Source organism: Battus philenor, unplaced genomic scaffold (genome assembly GCF_028537555.1).
Source record: "Battus philenor isolate CCGP_79_NKW_IND1 unplaced genomic scaffold, ilBatPhil1.0.hap1 SCAF_1, whole genome shotgun sequence".
Taxonomy (NCBI): domain Eukaryota; kingdom Metazoa; phylum Arthropoda; class Insecta; order Lepidoptera; family Papilionidae; genus Battus; species Battus philenor.
Genome location: NW_027181661.1, coordinates 2,106,388 through 2,129,754, shown reverse-complemented (window position 1 = coordinate 2,129,754; position 23,367 = coordinate 2,106,388). Strand labels below are relative to the sequence as shown.

At 32.0% G+C, this 23,367-nt stretch overlaps 1 protein-coding gene across 1 annotated transcript in view; it reads left to right on the top strand.

Annotated features, from left to right (window-relative positions):
* The window catches only part of LOC137924171 (glutamate receptor 1-like), a 113,118-nt gene that overhangs the window by 63,826 nt on the left and 25,925 nt on the right, over positions 1 to 23,367 (top strand). Inside the window, exons 5-8 of the mRNA XM_068767570.1 lie at positions 4,061 to 4,314; positions 5,367 to 5,516; positions 20,233 to 20,439; positions 21,287 to 21,394. Of these exons, the coding sequence (XP_068623671.1) occupies positions 4,061 to 4,314; positions 5,367 to 5,516; positions 20,233 to 20,439; positions 21,287 to 21,394 (719 nt within the window). The remainder of the gene's footprint in view (positions 1 to 4,060; positions 4,315 to 5,366; positions 5,517 to 20,232; positions 20,440 to 21,286; positions 21,395 to 23,367) is intronic.

The following is a 23,367-nucleotide window of genomic DNA, read 5'->3' as shown; positions in this document are numbered from 1 at the left end:
AGTCTTTCAGGGTCCGAAAGTTCACTATCTTTATCATTATTCTTTGATCGAAGTACTAGGTATCCTTTCAAGATATAACTTGAAAGCTTTTAGACAGTTAATTTATTCAGTTTTGTTAAGTTTTGCTTGCCTTCGTTATTTTATTCTAAAAGCTATTTTAAATATTATTTTTATAATAGTTTCTTAGACTACTGTATATTACTAAATATCGTTCCTGATAACATTTCGATAACTCGTTCATAGTTTTGTTACGTTATTGTGTTTCGGAATTAGAGTGACATGTCAATTGACATGATTTGACAAGATCACGAAGAAAAATCCTTGGTTCATTGCTAATTAAAATACTGAAACCATAGACTCTTGGCAAACAGTACGTAAAGTTACAGATATTCATTGATCTCGCAGATACTAACTTCAACGATACTCGCTTGTTCTTTTCAGCCGTTGGAGGCCTACTGCAAGGTATAGGCTTTTCCCAAAGACTTCTCAACTATCCTGTGTTGCCTGCGACCTTAACTATATCGTCAATCCACCTTATGGGGGACCAATCCAAGCAATGTCTACCTGCTCTTGGTACTCAAGAACCTTTCGTCCCAGCAGTCACTTTATACGAGCAATTCTTCGAGCTGCGTCAATGATCTTGATTCTTCTGAGGATCTCTTCATTTCTGATACGATCTCTATATTTACACTAATTTTATTTTATTTTCATTTATCACTGCTTTTAAAAATAATAAAGCATGTTTTTATTTTATGATCAACATTATCACCATTTTAACACGGACGTCGGCTTCTTTAAAAACAATCAAAAACCAATGATATTAAAAAAATATCATTATAATTAGTTTACTTGAAATTAGTTATAAATAACGATTTAGTTAAGTAATTAGTTTGATAGATTTAGTAAACACTGAGTAAGAAAAGGACCAATATTTAGCCACTTCCGCACATGCAGTGGTAGTCGTGCAACAAAGTGCACCGCCCGCCAGCTCGCTGATAAATGCGTATGCGGCAAACAATGCGAATTACACAACTGCCACCGTCAAATCACTACAAGTGGACTTCCGCAAGGTAACGCCTGATTCCATTAAATATTTAGTAAACACTGTAACAAGCAGAAACCTGGACAAAAAAAAATCGGAAATGTTAAACGTAAATGTAAAAACAAAAGCACGACGATAATATATGTAGAATATATATTCTTATAGGAAATATATCTTAGGAAAAATAAATTACTGTAACATATATAATTTAGGTGTAAAGGCTTTTTTTACCTTTTTTAGATGACAAATGAGGTATATATTAACAACTTTTAATAAATTACATATATAATCCATAATTCTTGTTATATATGCTATAAATATTTTTATAGCCTCTATTAGGGGCCTCTTTAACTTATTCAATAATTTTTTCACTATTTTCTTTATTAATCACTCTCTTTCACGCGTCACCATATCTTCCATTCTTTACTTTCGTCCTTCATAATATCTGTCGTTTTGCTCTTTTACCTTCTTTCTTTCCTCGCCTTTCTTCCATCATCTTCTTACTCTAAGGAGGCTAGGTACATTTATTTTATTTTTTATTTATTTATTAATTTCTTACATTTAATTTTTTTATTATTAATACTTAACAATTCTACACATAATTTGTAAAACATTTCTATTTATTTTGTTAAAATCGTTTACATGCTTTTTTATTTCATAGCTATAAATATTGTAAACCAAAAAATATCTGTATTGAATTGTATTGAAGAAAATTCGAGAATATATTTCTTATGTTATCCATGTCATTAGGGAGTTATGATGTAACACAGGCGTCTCTTAGAAACCGAGCAAAGGAGTATTTTTTTTCGCCACTTCCATTCCCGCTTTGTCCCTTTTTTCGTTTGGCTTGGTTTATATGGGGCGTTTAATTCGATAAAATTCGCATGGACTCGAATCGGTTTCGGAGAGTTGGAAAATGGAGTGGCATAAATATGTTTCTACCCACATCAATGTAACGTTTTCTTTTGGCTTTACTTAAAGGTACATTTTTTTTCTTACAATAAATTTACTAGATTCTCTCTCTCTCTCACACACACTCCATCTATCTAATATATAAAATTCTCGTGTCACGGTGTTCGAACTTGAACTCCTCCGAAACGGCTTGACCGATTTTTACCAAATTTTACATGCGTATTCAGTATGTCTGAGAATCGGCTACTATCTATTTTCCATACCCCTAAGTGATAAGGGTGGTCCACCCCTAAATTTTATTTTTAATTTTTTAGACAATTTTTTTGGTTTTTATTTTATTATGATACAGCATACATACAAACCTAAATTTTCACCCCTCTACGATCAACCCTTATCTTACATTAGTTAATTAAAAACTTTAATTTTTTTTGTAAAACAACGTTTGAAGGATCAGATATATATATTATATCTAATAACTACAATGACGTACATAGTTTTGTCAAATGTTTTGTATGATCGCAGTTCGAAAAATAAATAAAGAAAAATTTACAATTATAAACTTTGATTTATTTTATGCGATGTTTATATGTACGTATACTCGCAAAAATAAATTTTCTATTGCATTCTATACACTCTACGAATGTTGGAATATTCTAAACGATGTTTATTTTTTATTTTATTTGACATCGAATGTAATGCTGCTGATGTACCGAGTTATCAATTTATCGATTAAATATTTTAATAATAAACAACATTAATATTTTTGTATGTCTTGATTTCTTTAGAAATAACCTAATCAAAAGGTAACATCAAGCTGTGTTTTGTTTTATTTCATGTCGTATATATGATATTTTTATAGTAATGCTACACGGTTTTGACGTAAAATTCTTACCCTATCAAGATGAAATGGCAGTGGTTGGACTATTGCGCAGAACAGAAAGTTGCTGTGGTCTTAAGGATTTGGAGATCATAGACCATCAAGCGTAGCACAGGAGGTAGAACTACACAGTGCACAGACGTTCTTTTTAAGGTTGTCGAAAAACACTTGTTGCAAGACTTTTTATTAGAAATCAATATTGAAGGGTTAAGTTTAGAAGACATCCTATAGTTGAAATGGTGGTTCAAATAATGATGATAATGTATTTTGTCATTGAAGTGTTATTAGTATTATATTAACAATTTTTCAATTTATCACTCGTAACATCTATCTACCTATCAATCAATCTATATAGATTGATATAAATAAGAATAAAAACTCATGATTACGTATGCAATTACAATGAAAATGAGTAAATTTCAGATTTGCCTCTAAAGAAATTTCAAACCGATATAAGTAAATATTATTTAAAAAATATATTATTATATACAAGAATACTGCACTGATGTTAATGTGTGGAATTTAAATGTTGTTGATGATCACTCAGGAAGCTAATTATTATCGCGCACTCTTTATAAAACTATGTATGTGAAGAGCAAATGTAGAATTTCTCACCGGCTCTTCTTAGCGGAACTACCTTCTGAGCTGGTAGTTCCTAGTAGTTCCTTCTGTAGGGACACCAATGCCTATATTTTATGTTGACTGACAATTCGAAAATGCTTGTTATAGCCAATTCGATATAGAGATATATTAATTTTGATTTGATTTATGAATGTACGCGTATTTTTAGAGTTTTTCCTGGATTTTATCAATAATACAGGGTGATTGTTTATAAGTATAAAAGCTTTAAATTCATGAATATTTAGTCCATTTAATGTCAATTAACATATGATAAACCATATTAACAAATCAATATATACTATCTGTCTATCCGTCTCTGTAGATTTTTACTACCAGAAGTAATTGGCCTAACGCATTTGAAAGGAAAAAATAAATTAATATAATAAATTTCAGAGTGTTCACTTTATATAAGGCTATTGTAAATAGGCGTTCGCCCTAATAAATATTTTTACACCATATCTTATAACCAATTACCTAATATATATATTTACATAGAATTTATCCTCGATCTACAAATCAAATGTTGAAGTTAAAATAACATGTTCAATACAGTATTTAATTATAATAATTTAGAATTGTTGTTGATATAAAATTTCTTTTGTCATCAGGTCTGCTTCGACTCCAGCAGCTGTACCAGACAATGCAACCCGGAAGGACAACGTTTCGTATATCGCTTGTAAAACGAATTAATAACGCATCAGATGCAATGGAATTTCTGTTAGCTTTGGAACAGTATGACCGATGGAGCAATAAACGCATAGTGCTCGACTGCAATGCGAGAAACGCGAAAAACATTCTCGTGGAGCACGTACGGAGAGTGCAACTAGGCCGCAGGACCTACCACTACATGCTCAGTGGTCTGGTAAGCCCCCGTTTTTCTGTTTCACTGACCTCAGGTCGTATAACGTCGAACGAAACGCCGCAACCAATTCGAAGCTATCTCAATTGTCAACCATTTTGCACTGGCGCCATCGAAAAAAGATTCACCAATTCACTCTTGAACAATTCGAATAGTTACATTTTTTACAACGTTTACCAAACTATACAGAACATTTTTATATTCTATTACACTTCTGATATATTTTTTTTAATTCCGGCTGCCTCTACTGAATTTATGTCGTGAAAATTTATTAGCCTATCACTGTTTAATCATAAAAAATACTTTTCAGAGTGATCACTTTATTATGTATTATTACCAAAATACGTTTTATATTTTACTTAATGTTTTCTATTTTGACATTTTAGCAAGCTTTAAAGCGAATATATTGTCGTTGATTAGCGTTAAACGTTTAACATCTACAGACAGATATTTTAATTTACTACGAGGAAAATAATGGTCGATCGTCGAACTTACTAATTTCCTCGAAATTGTACCATTATTTCTCTCCATTAGAAACTTCCTTGTGTCTGAAAGACGATATGAATAAAAATATATTATACCAAGGGTAGCCAAATTGCAGCTCTCTAGCCACATGCGGCTTTTTCAACGATTATTTTTGACTACGATTAATTGATATTATATTAGTCATCTCCTGAGAAATCGAAACAAATTACTGGTGTGAATAATTATTATTATTATTCCACCATAACATTAGCGAAATCAAAGCACCGATCATAATTAACTAACCGGCATTTTAAGCATCATTAGAAGTGCTGTGATATACATGTGCCATTATATCTAATTTCAATTCAAATATTTTGTACTTTTGCTTAAATTTTAATAAATATGATTTTTGTAACATTTCATATTTCGAATAAATGGATTGCACTATCAAAGAGCTTGGCCGCCCCTGCTATATACCGTATGTCAAATTGATCCAGATTTTATTGAGTTTCTCACTTAGAAACACATTCGATAATTCTATTTTTTATACTAATACTATTTATTTAAAAAAAAAACTTTTTAATTACCAGGTAATGGATGATCATTGGGAAAACGAGGTCACAGAATACGGAGCGGTGAATATAACTGGGTTTCGAATTGTGGATCATTCCCGGAAGATCGTACGCGATTTCATGGACGGCTTGCGAAGAATGGATCCCCGGTTCAAGGGGACCATATCGGTGAGTGTTCTGATATCGCAATGTCGCAATACCCAATGCGTTTTCTGTCCCTGGCAGTTTAATTACCGAGCCCAGCTCCGGTCGAACTAACTCGATACGGCATTTGATTAATGGTAATAAAAAAAAAATCCGGATAGATTGCGAAATTATTTATTTACACACGCTACTTCTCAATTTTCACATTCACTTCGGTGTTTATTTCAAAAGTTTATTCTTAATAGAGCTATCCGTATATTTTAAATAGTTTAATAATGCATTGAATAATAAGTTATTAAAATTTTCTAAACGTACACCAAAACATTGTATATGTAAATAAATACATTTAAAAAAACTTTGAAGTTAATCGGTTTTTTGATACTCATATTGTGGTGGTTGTGGAAAAATATGTACCTAGTCCGCCATATTGGAACGGCGTCCATCTTGAATTTTAAATTTTGACATAATCATCGTGTTTTGATACCCATATTGAGGGTGTTAAGGAAAAATATGTAATCCGCGATTTTGTATCGGCGGCCATTTGAGTTTTATAATGTTATTGATTTTATTATATTGTATTGTCATCTAAGTTAAATGTGTGTACCAAATTTCAGATCAATCTGACAACGGATAGGTGCTTAAATTTCAATTTCTAATTTTGACCCAAATAAATAAATTCCGTACGGGTCAAACTAAATAAAACCGTTTAAAAATTAAAATAAGATCATAACTCTTTTCTTTGGATTATACAAAGTTAATTAATACTTCTATTTTATAAATAAATATGTGTATCTTTATTGACGTCAAATGTTTCACAGCTGGGGTTCAGAAGGTTTCATGTAGTCTGTGGTTTTGAAAAACAAAAGTTTGTTTTTACAATTTCCATCATAATGTTTCAATTTTTTTCTTTCCGTCTCCTTCTTTGCCTTAGGTCTTAGGCTTATTTTTAGGTTAATTTTTATTACATAATTACGACCTTATATATATTCTTATTTTTAAATACATGACGTAATGTTCTAGCTCGTATAGTAAAAAAATTGTGGGTGTTAAATAGATATTTAATGGAATCAGGCGTTATTTTGCAAAAGTCCTTCCTAAGTAAGAAAAGGGCCAATATTTAGCCACTTCCGTACATGCAGTGGTAGTCGTGCAACAAAGTGCACCCCCTGCCAGCCCGCTGATAAATGCGTATGCGGCAAAAAATACGAATTACACAACTGCCACCGTTAAATCACTCAACACGTGTTTCACCCCTCCACGGGGCATCTTCAGGAGTTATGTTACACCGATTATTGCCAAACCCAAAAAGCAGCTCCGCTTTCAGTGGGCTGACGGGCGGTGCACTTTGTTGCACGACTACTACTGCATGTGCGGAGGTAGCTAAATATTGGTCCATTTCTTACTTAGGATGGACTTCCGTAAGGTAACGCCTGATTCTATTAAATATTTACGACCATATATATACTTATTTTAAAATACATGATGTAATGTTCTAGCTCGTATAGTATAAAAAATTGTGGGTGTTAGTTCAAATAGAACCTACTGAATTTGTTTTTGACCTTTTTTCAGATCGCGACACTTTGAAAATGCAACCATTGTAACTTTTGTCAAGTTTAAAAAATATACCTGTAACTCAATTTGATTCTAATTTCAATCTAATTGTGCCTTCCGCGATTCCTCCTGCGTTCAAAAGTGATCACCTTTAAGTCAAGTGGAAAAATAGGTAAATGAATAAAAATATATGTCCCTTTGTTAGCGGTGACACTAACTTTCGTTAAGAACTTACTATAGATATAATCCTATGAAGTGATTTCTTTGCTTTAAAACTAACTTTCGTTAAGGATTTATTATAGAAATAATCCTATGAAGTAATTTCTTTGCTCTAAAACCAACTTCCGTTAAGAATTTATTATAGAAATAATCCTATGAAGTAATTTATTTGCTCTAAAACTAACTTTCATTAATAACCTATTATAGAAATGATCGTTTGAAATAAGTTCTTTGACACTATCTAAAGCCTTTAAAATGCTTATATTAATTGAAATGTAAACAGACAGTGTTCATCATGTGATGGTTGCAATATCACGTCACGCGATCTCGTATGTGTATTACATAGACTGGACTCTAGATGCGATCGGGTGGTAGTAATTCTAATTTTAAAAATTAGACATTCCTAGATCGTTGTAAAAAAAAAAATTATTTCACTTTGAGAATAGACTTGAGTAACTTAGTTCTTATAGAAGTAAACACTGTGTTACGAAAAAACAAGAGCAAAGAAAAAAAAATGAAAACGTTGATGTGATTATATAAACAAAGGCACGTATGCTAATATGTGTCTGATACAGATAATAAAAAATATTAAATAGTCATTTTATTTAAGCTGTTTAGGTATATTTTTCAGTGTTACCTTTACCACTATAATTATAACTACAAAATAAATTATAAATTAAATGAATCACTCTTTTAGTTCTAAATAGAACAATAAAATTTATCGTTTTAAATTGAAAAGTATTCGTATTTTTTTAAAAAAAAAACTATTTATCATCTGTTTCCGGACTAGAAAGGGCTATGTACGATTTCTACCGAGTAGAATCTTCACGATGTTCCTCTATGATCGATTCTCTATATCGATACATATGTACGAAAGGTAAAGATCGTCATAAAACTTTGGCCACTTAATCATTTGGTTACTTCCATCAGTATGTCTGCTACAATGCACCCTTGTCTTCTCCCGATAACATACACTATTTGCGTGTGCAATTGATTTACCACCCGAGCACGTTGGCAAGGAAGATGACAGCCAAAAGTGATCAAAGAAGGTATATACATAAATGTACAAAAATTGTTTACAATTTACACGACCGTACCACAACGGCAGCGACCACATCGCTGATAGCTTCCAAATTCAAATCGGCGTTCGAATTCGAAAGCTCAAAAATGATATTACATAAATAGTAGCCAGCATTACGAAGCATAAACTTTATACCGTCCTGTCCAGATGACTTTGATAATCTTGTATTCTTAATTTAATTTTTATTTCTGTATACAGACAACAAATAATAACAAGAAAAACCATTTTATTCAAAAATTGAACAGTGGTAGCCCTGTAATAGAAGACTTGACCTGCGATCGTATGTCGCGCAGTAGATTTCATGATTTTAATCTTATATAATTCACACTTTGTGAAGTTACAATCTAATGTAATGTAATAAATAAATGTAATTACTTGATACATAAGACTCTGCGTACCACAATACCACAATCCATCAACTCGTCTCCAATCGTGGGGATTAACCCTTTTCCTATAAATATATATATATAAAAATGTATGTGTACATTTTTATATGTATAATACCTCAGATACCATTGGGGGAGGCTTATACCTTGTATGGGCGTCTGTAGGCTAAAAAGAGAAGAGAGAAAGTCGAGTTTAAAATATCTACATACTTTAAATTTAAAATGTTTCTTAGACGTGTTACTACAATGTACTTACAAGTATTATATTGATTTGTTTAGCTTATTCTAGCTCTGGAGATATGGATACCATTTGTGTGAAGGCCTCTCTTCTTTTACCTTCCAGAACTCTCTATCTTTTGCTATGGTCATTCAATTATATATCTCTTTTTACTATATCATCTGCCCACCGTTTTATATTCCTATCAAATCGTTATTGTTGATACCAGTTTTTTAAAATGAACCTGTGAAAATACAGAAAATAAATATCTTAGATTTTTTAACCTAGATTTAATTGTTAATCGTAAAATTAATGAATAATAAATTTATTTAGAAAACTTATTTGGTTAAAGATCATATAACAGATGACGCAAACATTGTATTTATACTGAACATTCCAGTCATTCGCATAACATCGTCACAGTATGGGTTCATTTCATACTGTCCACACTTTATTGATTTCACCCATTCGTTGCTTTGATATTGGACTATTTAAGTCCATCAATCATGGTTCCATCTTGCAACGTTGTTAGGATTGAGTAGTGTATGACTACCGCATATTTCATTTCATATACGTGTTTATATATGAATTTTATTTAATCAAGTACAAATTCAAAATAGGCGTTTATATGCACTTTTGATTCGACGATTATTATAACATTATAAGCAGTAAGCTATGTTATATACGTATATATATGTATAAGTATGTATGTCTATGTATTTTTAAGTATATTTATGTTTATTTGTTTGTAAATATGTATTTTTTGTACACGAAAACTACCGATTATTAGTACTTTTATTCATACTATGGTTGTCTGTAAGAGATTGCCTTGTGTGATAAGACCGCCCTAACTTACTAAATGTATCTTAACGTGTAAAATAAAGAATATTAAATAATAAAATTTTAAAATGAAATATAAAAACTTTCGATGTGTACATTAATTATCAATCATGCAAATGAGTCAATTATGCAGCTGTGGTTGTCCAACGGTACAGGTCTGAGATTTGCGATCTCAGGTCGCAGTTTTCATTCCCGGGATATCTAATATATAAAATTCTCGTGTCACGGTGTTCGAACTTGAACTCCTCCAAAACGGCTTGACCGATTTTTACCAAATTTTACATGCGTATTCAATATGTCTGAGAATCGGCTACTATTTTCCATACCCCTAAGTGATAAGGGTGGTCCACCCCTAAATTATATTTTTAATTTTTTAGACAATTTTTTTGGTTTTTATTTTATTATGATACAGCATACAAAAATACATAAAAACCTAAATTTTCACCCCTCTACGATGCACCCTTATCTTACATTTGTTAATTAAAAACTTTAATTTTTTTTTGCAAAACAACGTTTGCGGGATTAGCTAGTATTCTTATATAATTTACAAATTGTGCATTAACTATATGGAATTGCCACGGCACACAAATATGTTTCAAAAGTTTTAAAGTCGACATTTCAGCCTATATACGCAAGACTTAGGCTTCCTTTAAACATATTTGTGGTATCATAGTACAAGGATAACGCTGCTACAAACTGAAATCCAGTATAATTAATGCATAAAGTGTGTATTATAAGATTGTAACAGTCGTTGTTGTCGCAGTCCTCTAATAAACTTAAACTTTTCTGGCTTTCCTTAGATGTCGTAAACAGATAAGTATATTTTATCAAAAATGAAAAATAATATTTATTTATATACAAGGTATACAATACAGAATGCAGGATGAAGGTTTTCTCAATTATAAACAAGTACTTCCTACGAATAACAAATAGTCAAAACTTTTATAGATTTTTTTATAAGAACAGCAATCCAACAACAAAATCAATCGAACAAAATTATAATACTTTTTTTATTTAATGCGTTTGTTCTTATTTATATTAACGAGATCCAGTATTTAAAATAAATAAGTAGACTGCTATTTCATCTTACATTTCTAATATTTTTTGAATGAATTATTTTTCGCCATCTATCAAATACATCGAAAATAGGTAAAGACATTCACATTTCACCAAACCCTTATCGAATTCCGACGGTAAATGCTTGTACATAAAACCTCTAGGTAGGTAGATATAATTTTCTGTACTTCTGTTGAGAAAATATTTTGACTCGATACACAAGTTTAAATGAAATTACTTCTCAAAAACTTCCGACTAAATCAAACTCTATTATCAGTCTATTATCATTATCTATCAAATTAGGTGGATTCATATCTTAATTGAAAACATTTTTTTTATTTGTGTCTATGTTCCACATACATTAGCATCCGTACCTTTGTTTGTACAATTACGTTTTATATTTCAGTTTTTTTTTTATTTTTGGTCAAGTTTTTGGTCTCGTTTTTGAACTATTTACTGCCTATAATCATTAACTATATAAAATTAAGTTAATTCGATTTATTATTATCATCATTTTTAAAATTAACCTTTTTTAAACGGTTTTAATTAGTTCGACCCGTACGGAATTTATTTGTTTATTTATTTGGGTCAAAATTAGAAATTGAAATTTAAGCACCTTCCTGTTGTCAGATTGATCTAAAATTTGGTACACACATTTAATTTAGATGACAATACAATATAATAAAATCAATAACATTATAAATCTAAGATGGCCGCGAATACAAAATGGCGAATTACATATTTTTCCTTAACCCTCTCAATATGGGTATTAAATGAAAGGGCTACACTAGTACATCAAGATAATTATGTTTAAAATTTAAAATTCAAGATTGACGCCGTTCCAATAAGGCGGACTAGGTACATATTTTTCCACAACCACCACTATATGGGTATCAAAAAACCGTTTAACTTAAAAGTTTTTTAAATGTATTTATTTATTTTTAACGACATCCTAACAATGTCTAGCTTTTAAAATTACAATTTCTGAGACCACTTACTCATCCCTACTCCAAAGTGCTATCGTCAGTGGAAACAGAATTATATCTACATCATTTTAACATTAACGCTTCCAATGTTGAACATAGGCTTCCATCAGAGATTTCCAATTGAACCTATAGGATACGGAATACATACAGAGAGAAGAATCGAAGCAATTTTATTTTATACAGACTGATCAGTTACAGGTATAAAAGCTTGAAAGAGATGAATATATAGCTCATTTTCTGTCAATTGACGTATCATATATCTTATCTATATAGTAATAAAAAGCATCTTTAAATTACAGACATTATATATTTACAAAAACAGTACATTAATATTACATATTTCAGAATGATAATTACATAGAATGACAGGAAAAAATGTTTAAAATCTTTTGATAAATAAAATCGGTAAAAAAACTTTTAAGTTAAACGGTTTTTTAAACAGTTTTATTTGATATCCATATTGTAGTGGTTGTGGAAAAATATGTGCATAGTCCGCCATATTGGAACGGCGTCCATCTTGAATTTTAAATTTTGACATAATCATCGTGTTTTGCTAGTGTAGCCCTTTCATTTGATACCCATATTGAGGGGTTAAGGAAAAATATGCAATCCGCCATTTTGTATCGGCGGCCATCTTAGATTTATAATGTTATCGATTTTATTATATTGTATTGTCATCTTAATTAAATGTGTGTACCAAATTTCAGATCAATATGACAACGGGAAGGTGCTTAAATTTCAATTTCTAATTTTGACCCAAATAAATTCCGTAAGGGTCGAGCTAAATAAAACCGTTTAAAAATAAGCTATATATTCACAGCTTTTTAAAACTTTTACATCTATAACCAGTTATCCTTTATAATTGTACGTGCCCATGTAATATTAGGGGGATCGGAAAGTAATGTCGCTTTCTTAACTTAAATTCACATGACTAAATTTTTAATAAGTTTTTATTTATAATCAACTATATATTTATCTTCGTTATGAATAGCCTTTTGATATCTAGTATACAAATTTTCAATACCGTAGCGGTAACTAATCAATCGGTTTCTTTCATAAACCTACCTATAAACAACTTTATTTGTGATTAAATTTAATACATGTAAAAAGATATATATATATATAGGTTGGGTATAAATGGATCCTTTTGAAATGAATTACATTTGTAAATATCAACTTGTTTACTATTGACGATATCGCCATACATTTCTCGGCCGATTACTTATCGCACGAGAAAGTTTTCTAAAAAGAACTTCTTTCGTAACTTGGTCGCTCGGACCGGAGTAAAGAACGTCTCTATTCGCTAAGTGAATAGTGTAACAACGAAAAGACCCTTCACAAGTAAATAGTCGAAATAGTTTCACTGGTTACTTTATATATGTATTAATTTAAAAGGGTACACGTTTATATAATAGTTTTGATGGCACTGAATGATTTGAATGTTCACTTATATATATGAGACCCGGTGTTTTACGACGAGTTTCACAAGGCTTTCATAAAGGCCAATAGTGAAGGCTGAAGCCTGAGCTTGACCACGACACCGAATCATAAATGAGGAGATACTCAGAAGAACCGAAAGATTTTAGCTCGTTCACCCCTTCATGTGGAACAAGGACTTAGTTTACATACGTTTAATAATTTTGTTCAGGTTAAAAGTTTTATTTTATTTTCTCCTTCCATTATTACAATTTATTCTACTATTCTTTATCTTTCTTGTTTCCCAAATTCAAACATTCTTTACATATCTTTCAGACATAATCCTTCATCCATTACGAACACACCTAAAGTATAACACCTTTTTACGTAAGTTTTCTTACTTCAGGTCTTTTCCGACCTTGATTACGTAGTTAGATCTTATTTATATGTATTGCACTCTGAATAATTGCCTCAGATACACGGAATGACTCTCTTCGTCGCCCACTAGGGAGGCGATGTTCCTAGCGTCTATAGTTTTACCTAAATGTCTCACAGACAGACCGAATTTCTACAAATACGAATCCGAATTGTTATCGAGTGGTGACCAGGAGCTGATAGAAGTAGGAGTACTCTCCATTGTGATGATTTTGGAAAGACCTTTGCTTGAGTATCTATTGGCTGAAAATAAGAAGTTTCTATCGAAGAAGACGACCTTTAAAGATAACGGTCTAATGATATTAATACCACATTTAAACTCATTAAATTAGTTTTTTTTTACATTTATTTCCTAGAATTAAATTTTTGTAAATATGTCATTATTTATTTTCACTTTATTGTACACCAAATAGATCAAAAAGAAATGTCACAAAATAACATAGATAATAACTAAAAAAAGAATTTATTTGTATAACGGTACAAGAGGCGGTCTTATCGCTTCAGGCGATCTCTTCCAGACAACCTTTGGGTAAAGTTGAGAGACTTAAAGAAGAGGGCATTTTAGGTTGTACATAATAAAAAAACCTTAAAAGAGGGTTATTTATATAAAAGAAAATTTATTTTAATTCAAACCGGTGTGAAAGAGTTTTTTTTTATATTCCAAATTCGATCTATAGATGTGTACAAGATATATTTTAAGTTATAAGAATATTTATTTAAATAAATGTTTAATAACAGTTCCTGTTCTAAATTAAGTAATTTAATGCTAATCTAAATAAATTTCTTTGTACCGGACTTCTCCTTTTGAAGTATATAAGTGATTAAATAAATATAATCTTTTAAATACAAGTATTTAAATACAATCCTTCCTCTCCAATGTTGAGGGTGCATTTAAATCTCCTTTAAGGTTTCGTTACAACAAAATTTTACGACAAACCCAAAGCATAACATAAAGTCAGTTGCGAGGTCTTAAATATAGCTCGGCGTGTAAAGAAAATTTCAACGTTGAGCAATATAAACCGTTTATGTAGATTCCACTAACTTATACTCTAATGAAACCGGCATAAATTATTACTCCATATTACGATCTCACGGCTCCGAGTTACACTTTGGTCCTTTTTACACTCAACCACGCCTACACGGGGGAATTGTTTCGAAGAAATTGCTAATGTGATAATACATCATAATGTATGCGTTGAGTGATTCGTCGAATTTTCGTGTTGCCAAGTGGTAAGAGAACTTTGCGAGGTAATTTTGCACGCGATATATATGTTAGATTTAATTATTATATTTCGTGTATATTATTAAGCTTTAATGGTTTTAATATATGATTATAAAATCAGGGTTGATGACTTGTGTATGTTTATGTTCCGACGAATATAAGCTCTACCGTTCGTAGGTACAAATCATTTAAGATCGGTACAGCAGTACCGGTCGAGTGTAAGTGAGTGTCATGTAGATATTTTGATGACATGCGGATACGAGACATGGTCACTGACAACAGTCAATCATAGAGCAACAGAGAGCGCTATGCTAGGAGTTTGACTGCGAGATCAAATCAGAAATCAGGAGATCAGCAAAATAATCTAGATCACCGATGAAGCCCAAGTGCTTGTCTGTAGAGTCGATGGCCGCAGAGGCCGAAAGGTTCTCATGTGGCGCCCAGGATCCGGTAGACGCGGCGTGTAGATTGCCCATTAGGTAGACCGATGACATAGTCTCGGGAAATCACTGGATGCAAGCAGCGCAAGACATCAGTCGGCATCGTGTCGATCTTTGTCCCCTTGCAGTGGGCGTCCATTGGCAGAAAAGAACGAATAAAAGAAGTCCTGTGGTAGATGATATTTTATTATAAAATAATTTACGAGGTTCACTTATTACATGACTTAGAATCTAACTGAAGTACCATATATTGTCGTCCTTCAACTTCAAATCAACGCGGTATTAAATTTGTGATGATGTGAGAATATCTTGCAAAAATCTAAGAAAGTTTTTTTAAGATAGCTTTGACAATATCTCTTAAACTGTAGATACATCAATTCATTCCCAAACTTTTTTTAACAAAATATCCTTTACACTGTACGAGGTGTTTTACTAAAATTTATGTATGTATTAAACAAATACACGGGGTTTAAAAATCATATGCCGTTCGATTTCGGAAGGTGGCTTACTAATAACATATGTTTTTTTAATACTAATGATTGGTAAATATCGCCAAGAAATAGATATAGTCAAGAAAATCACCAGGTGGATTAGAATCCGCAACCTCTCATTAGAAGCGAGGCTTGATTAAAGATTACAATGAACAATCCGGGATTTGAGTCCAGAGATATCGTATCGGACTAACACCACGCAGCGGTTGTAGGTTGAAGGATATAACTCAGTACGTATGTAGATAGAGAACTAAAATTTGTTTCTAATTTATAACAAAGTTATCAAAGTAGTTTGAAAAAAACATACGAAAGCCAACTCTTAACGTGTTACATAGAATGGGGTTAAATTGCCCTTCCCAACTTATGTATTGGGAACATTGTAAGATTCAAAAAAAATGTCTAAATTAAATGTGGGCACTTTTCAGGTAAAGAATTATTGCCATCCATGTACTTGAAACAAATCTGGTTTCAAGTACATGGATGGCAATATAGGGGAGCCCAAATAGATTCACGGTATTCTCCTGAAACAATAAAAAAAAGAATCTGTTTTTGGCACTAATCGGTGTAACTTTACTCCTAAGGATGCCACGTGGAAGGGTGAAACACGTGTTGAATTATTTAACAGTGGTAGTTGTGTAATTCGCATTTTTTGCCGCATTTATCAGCGGGCTGGCGGACGATGCACTTTATTGCCCGATTACTGCTGCATTGGCGGAAGTAGCTATATATTGGTCCTTTTCTTAATAAAGGAAATATTAAAATAAATATTTCTCGAGAACAACGCCATCTAGAAGCGTTGCTGGCAACAGTATGCAGTTTTATCGATACCTATTTTGTATATTAGCGCCATCTATTGAGTTTTCTGTATTTTATATAAATAAAGCGTAGATCGAAAGCCATTACGTAAATTGTATTAGACATTAGTAGACGACTTAAACGAAGAGAAAATAAACGAATTTAAACCCTAACAAATATTTATGTGTAGTTTTATTGGTCGAACCTTTTCCATACACTACTGTGGGATTGGACTGCCGTACAGAAGTATGTACACTATTGACATCAAAATTGTGAATACAATTAAAATATCTAGAAGTAAACATTGCGTCAAACACTTGATAAACACAAAAAATTAGATATTTAATGAAATCAGGCGTTACCTTGCCGAAGTCCATCCTAAGTAAGAAAAGGACCAATATTTAGCCACTTCCGCACATGCAGTGGTAGTCGTGCAACAAAGTGCACCGCCCGCCAGCCCGCTGATGTTGCGTTGTCGTAACGCATAAATAAACAAACCCTTCATGGGTTTGTTTATTTATGCATTATAGTTCTTCAGTCATCTTAGAACTTTGTTTTCTTTGTTTTAAACCTAAAATTAAAAGTATTAAATGTATCTTACTATAGCAAAGAGTTTCTAGTTGATTAAAATGTATGGAACTTGGTTTGTTGACTCCTTTGCATGGATATTATAACGTTTAGTTTCCGGTTGGTTCTTCTCAGCAGATCAGCATTCCGAACCTGGTGGCAGCTTATTACTTGTAATAAAATAATTGACGATTCAAAAGTACATGTTTATGTCTAATTATAATATTACGAATTTGAATTTAAATAATTTTGAAATGTTACCTAACAAATAAGACATGTAAAATATAAACATATATATATCATTTTAACTTGAGTGTGAAAAGAAGATAAAAAATAACTCGTTAAATCAATTTAACGAAGGGTTTTATCGCAACAGAGGACATATATTAAAATTTATACTAGGTGTAGAAATATGATAAAGCGAGGTAAGATTGAAATTATCAAAGCTTTAAAGTTACTTTGATGCAGTTAACATAAACGCCAATATATTTGACAACGATATCTCTTTGTTTTCAGACATGTTATGTTTCCTCTAGAGGTACGCAAAGAGATTATAGAGTATACGAGATAATCTACCACGCGGAAACAGTTTGCCACATTCGCTTCATATTTTCAGTTGCGAAATAATAAATCTTACTCAAAAGTAATAAGGATTAAATTAACACAGATGAAACTGAACGCTCTTCTCTTACTAAGCAGTTGCTTATTTTAAGCCACTTAATGAAATAGGTTCTTATTTTTGAAACTGTGTTTATTATTTTTTAGCATATGGCATAACAATGTATTGATCTAAAAAATAGTTATATTGGACGGGTCGAATAGAATTTTATTTGAAAATGGAACTATTAAAAAAAACGGTAGAGAACTGGCAATCGTATGTCGCGATTTCGATTCCCAGGAGTGTGTCATAGTCTCATATATAATTCAAACTTACATTAATTATATAGGATTGCCACAATTGACTATAAGATTCCAGGGAATGGACAGTACCTGCTTGCCAAGTGGCGGTAATCATACATCCTATGGAAGAGCTTCTGTGAACCGGGCGTGGACCAGACCATGGTCCACCTGGTAGGCCAATGTCCCGCATTCGGAGGACTCAGGGTCGACTCCGCATGCCGATCAGGCATGAAGATCTGCAAGGAGTTAATGACCTCGCTAATAAAGGAGATCGAAAAGAGACCAATATTCCTCGAACTTTGCAGGAAAATTACAAAAAAAGCAATCCGTAGAAATGAAAGTTAAAAATTAGAATAGGTGCAAACAATGAAATAGCAAATAAAGCCAAATAAAAATGAAATGTATATAGAACAAAATGTTTAAAATAAAATAATAAAATGTAAAACTGAGGAATGAGGTGAGGAATGAATGATAACGAATGAAAGAGAAAGGCAGAAGAAATGTGGAAAGAATGATTAAGTACGAAACATTAAATAAGAATGCAAGAAGAGCGTGCAAATAAAAGTAATTTGAAAAGATATTATTAAGTGAAATAACACGACCCTGTCATTCCCAAAGATGGAGGTACGATAGGACTCCAATAGCGGGCACGCCTATACCTTGCAGTGTAGAAATTTATTAATAGAGTGAAAGTTATGATATTAAAATTAACACTAATATTTGGTGATATATTTTTTATTTATATCAAGTACACATGGAGGGTGATTGAAAATAAATGTAGAAGCTTTAAAGGAGTGAATATTCAGCTCGTAAGCTGTCAACTATCGATTAGTAAATCCTTTCCAAAATATCAATGGTTTCATAGATGTATAAGATTTGTTTTCTTTTTATGAAAAGCACCGTCGATAAGGAAATAAAATACTAACTAAAAACTGTTTGCTTTTTCTTAAAAGCTAAATATTTTTATACAATTTAATAAATGTAATAATATAGTATTTGTTAATATTATATTATATATTTTAAAAATAATTAATATCACAAAAAAGTAAAGAAACCGACATAACATGGTCCCATTCGAGACCGTGCATATTTTTGGTAACCATCCCCAGGATCCAAAATTTTTATTTGCTTAGTATTGACCTTTTTCGATACAAAAACACGTTGGCAATAAAAATCAGACAGAACATATAGCATATTTTATTCAATCGTTTACGTGATTGTAGAAAAGTTATAGATAGAGAGAGTAGGAGTTAGTTTCTTAAAAAAGTATAATCATGCTTTAAATACTTTTGTTCTTTGATATCAGTTTTGAAATTTTTAACATCAATAACTTTTATTTCTAAGTGAAAATAGGTTTACCTTACGTTTTCAACAACGGGCGTTTAAGAAAGCCGTGCGTATAAAAATTGCTTAATTCAAATAAATAATTAATTTTAACATTGCCCAAACTGATGGCCATGATTTATAACGCAATTAGTAAGCGTTTTTTATAATTCAGATCGAGTGACTCGATCTGCGAGTTGCCAATTTATTAGCAGTGGTGTTGATGAAGATTTATATATATATTCATTCATTCATGTCTGCCGATAGATAGGTGACAGCGCTAGGCTGCCCGTGTTCAGCGACTTTCGCGACCTTTATTATGTTGTCAATCCAACTAGCGAGGCGGCCTATTCACTCCACGTCTACCGGCCTGTAACCACAATTTCTGAACCTTTCGAATCCAACTGCCGTCGTCTGTACGTGCAATTCTTCGAACTTCGTCGGTGACTAATTCATTTGCAGATCTCTTCATTTCTGATTTGATCTCGCAACGAAGCTCCGAGCTTAACCCTCTCAATTGTTCTCTAGGTGACTTTGAGCTTTCTAATAAGGCCCATCGTTAGCGACCACTTCTAGGGTCCATATGTCATCACTGGTAACACATTGGTTAAAGACCTTCGTCTTCAAACATTGCGGTGTTTAAGACGACAAGATGTTTCGGAGCGTCTCAAACACAGCTCATCCAAGTTGGATATATATATATATATATATATATATATATATATATATATATGTGTATATATGCGTGTGTGTGTATATATATGCGTGTGTGTGTGTATATATATATTAAATTACTTTATTCATTTTCCAATTAGGCTCAAACAGCATTGATGTACGACGGAGTACAAGTGCTAATGGACGCTCTTGGAAGGCTGATGAGGAAAAAACCAGACGCCTTCAGGAGTGCGTTACGTCGTGCTGCCGCCCAGGCGAACACAACCAAAGTGATAGACTGCAACCCTGGCAAAAGCTGGGTAGTGCCGTTCGAGCACGGTGATAAAATTTCCAGGCTCATTAAAAAGGTAAGTGAATACTTTATACAACATACAATCTTACGTTAAAATTCTAGAAATATATATTGTACAAGTTGGACAAAAACTTAATGTATTTAATAACTAAAAAAAAAAATCTTTCAAAATCTTCTTTATCAACGTTTAAATGTACATGTATCTGAATCAAATCAAAGCATATCTTTTATGGAAGATATAATTCCTTAGCGGACTTATACAACCTTCATATATATCCAAATAGTTTAGAATAGCGATAAGCAGATTAGATCCTGAAATGAATAAAATTTCCTATTGCACAATAGTTTTATAAAACTATTTAAATTAGGAACTAGCGAATTATTACATTTAAATAATCAAGTTTCGTACATAAAACCTTTTTTAGTAATACTCTTTTTATGGCGCGATACATATGTTTAACATATGCCCCTATTTAAAGAAAGTTTAGTGCCACAATGTAAATGTTCTCAGTTCATTGTGGTATTTGTTATGGAGGCAAATAACAGAGAGCAAGCATTCCGTTATAAAGCGGTTTAGGATTTGAGACGACTATTTTGTTGTTGTTTATTAATTTGTATTTGACATTCTCTTGTGTGAAGTACCGTTCAAATTTTATTGTCAACTTCATCAACCAACCAATAGGGTGTCATGGGATGTCTACTGCTGTATATAGGCCTCCCCCATACGTTACTGATATGACCAAATGGAAGAGGTCAGCGTTCAGTGTTTTGTGTACAGACTGTGGACACCTTGTGATTGCATGTTCTACACTTTGTTTGCCGACTAGTTTCTATATCAAGGCCCCAATGGATATCTGTTCTACGCGCTATGTGTGAAATAAACTCAAAATATTTTTTTTTAGACGGACATTGAAGGGCTAACTGGAAATATATCATTTAACGAAGAAGGACATAGATACAATTTCACTTTGCAAGTTGTAGAAATGACCGTAGAAAGCGCAATGATCCAGGTAAGTTCATATACCACGTTGATTTCATAGTTTTACGTCCGAGGTATCGAGGTAAGCTGATATGAACTGGATAATGTTTTCTTTTTTATACATGTTTTCCCTCCCGTGAGGTAGGGCAGGCATTATAGAGTAAGTTTTTTATATTTTAATTTTGTTCATCATTCTTCTTCAATCTCTTATTCTCCCTTCTGTTTCATATCTTCATTAAAAATCGCCTTCCTTGCCTTGTTGTCATTCCTAGATCACAGATTAATACAGTATTATATCTGCCTACTGTTGGGAACAACAAGATGATGTAATTATAAGTTATTACATAATAAATTAAGAAATAATTAAATGTTATAATGCTAAACTTATTTAGCTTAACCGAGCCTATATAACCACAACAATACCGGAAACGTGAGACTGTCATCAAATCTGATTTCCAATAGGAGAGGTCGGAAGCGGTCTGCCTCCACTGCAATATATATATATTTGTAGTTTTAAAGCCTCCAAAGTAAATACGTATATGTCAGCCATACGACTTCCACTGTTGGACATAGCCTTTGCAATAAATTTCCAATAGGTCCGGATTAGCGGCCTGCTTTTCCGTTTCCGTTTCCTTTTCCGTTTTCCAACAACCTCAACCATCTTTCTGTTCCTCCAGAGTAGAAAAATAAAGAATGAAAATTACACTTAAATTAAAGAATGTACACATTTAAGTTCGTATGTATAATAGTTTTTTTTAAGAGCACACTAATAAAATGACCAATTAAAAGTCAAGCTAGTAACTATATATGAATATATAGAGAATTGGTAAGAGATATTTAAAAATAGACGTGGCGTGGGTTGGCAGCCCACTAGTTGGTCATGGTGGCGATCTTTGGGAGCGGCCTAAGTTTTGCAAAGGGCCTCCATGGACTGATAAGAAGAAGATTGAAAAAAAAAAACACTTAGAAATACTCAACAATTTTATTATAACAATACATAATAATGTACCTAAATATATTATATTTACTCCTAATATTAACATAAAAATACAAAAGTATTAGAAACAAGGAAAAGAAAAATAATACTTTAAAATAGTGTCAAGTAATACTATTATTATTTAACATTTCTTCTATCTAGATGAGAGAGATGACATTGCCTCATCTTCAGGTATTATATACTGTTGTTAATTAGTGAAAGAAATCAAATTTTTATATAAATTTTAAGAACACGTCATCTGTTGCGAAAACTTTTCAAATAAAACATTCTAATGCCCTATAAGTAATATATTTTTCATTGCCCATTTCTCACTGTTACTTCGTAAAGAAAAAGTAAAGTCTATATCTTGGACCTTAAACAAGCGAAATAAAATTTAATATATTTTTTATTGTGATATTCTTAAATATAAATTTTACGATAGCACAACAGAACAGCAATGTTTATAAATTTTACTGCTGCCCGACTCTCTTTTGGGTAAATTCTGTTTTCTCACGTTCCTTTAAAACGAGGTCAGCTTTGGCCGATATGAATTATCTTTTACATTTTTATATATTCTACAAACTCTCTCTGTGACTTATCAAAAGTTTGAACGCTGAGGTGAAATCGGGAGGGAATATTTTTCTCAATTATCTTACCTTACACCTAGATAAAGTTTTAGTTTACAACTGTTATTTTAACAATAAAAATAAATTGTTTATTTTGAACAACTGCGATATATCGTTGTTAGTAACATTTATTATATGAAAATAGCTATATTATCATTGAAAATTTATTTTATTTTCAATATTATTTATTGTAATAACATATACATAAGTGTGAGCGTATATCAATGATGGGTAGATTTGATTCCCGCTATACAATCTTATATAATTCACAATGCGCAATAATTATACAGGATTACCACTAATAAGTTTCCAAAGGATGAGCAGCTGGGTCCTCTGCATACCATAATACAATACTGTGATCACCAACCTAGCAAGCGTGGCGATCATGGTATATATCCCATC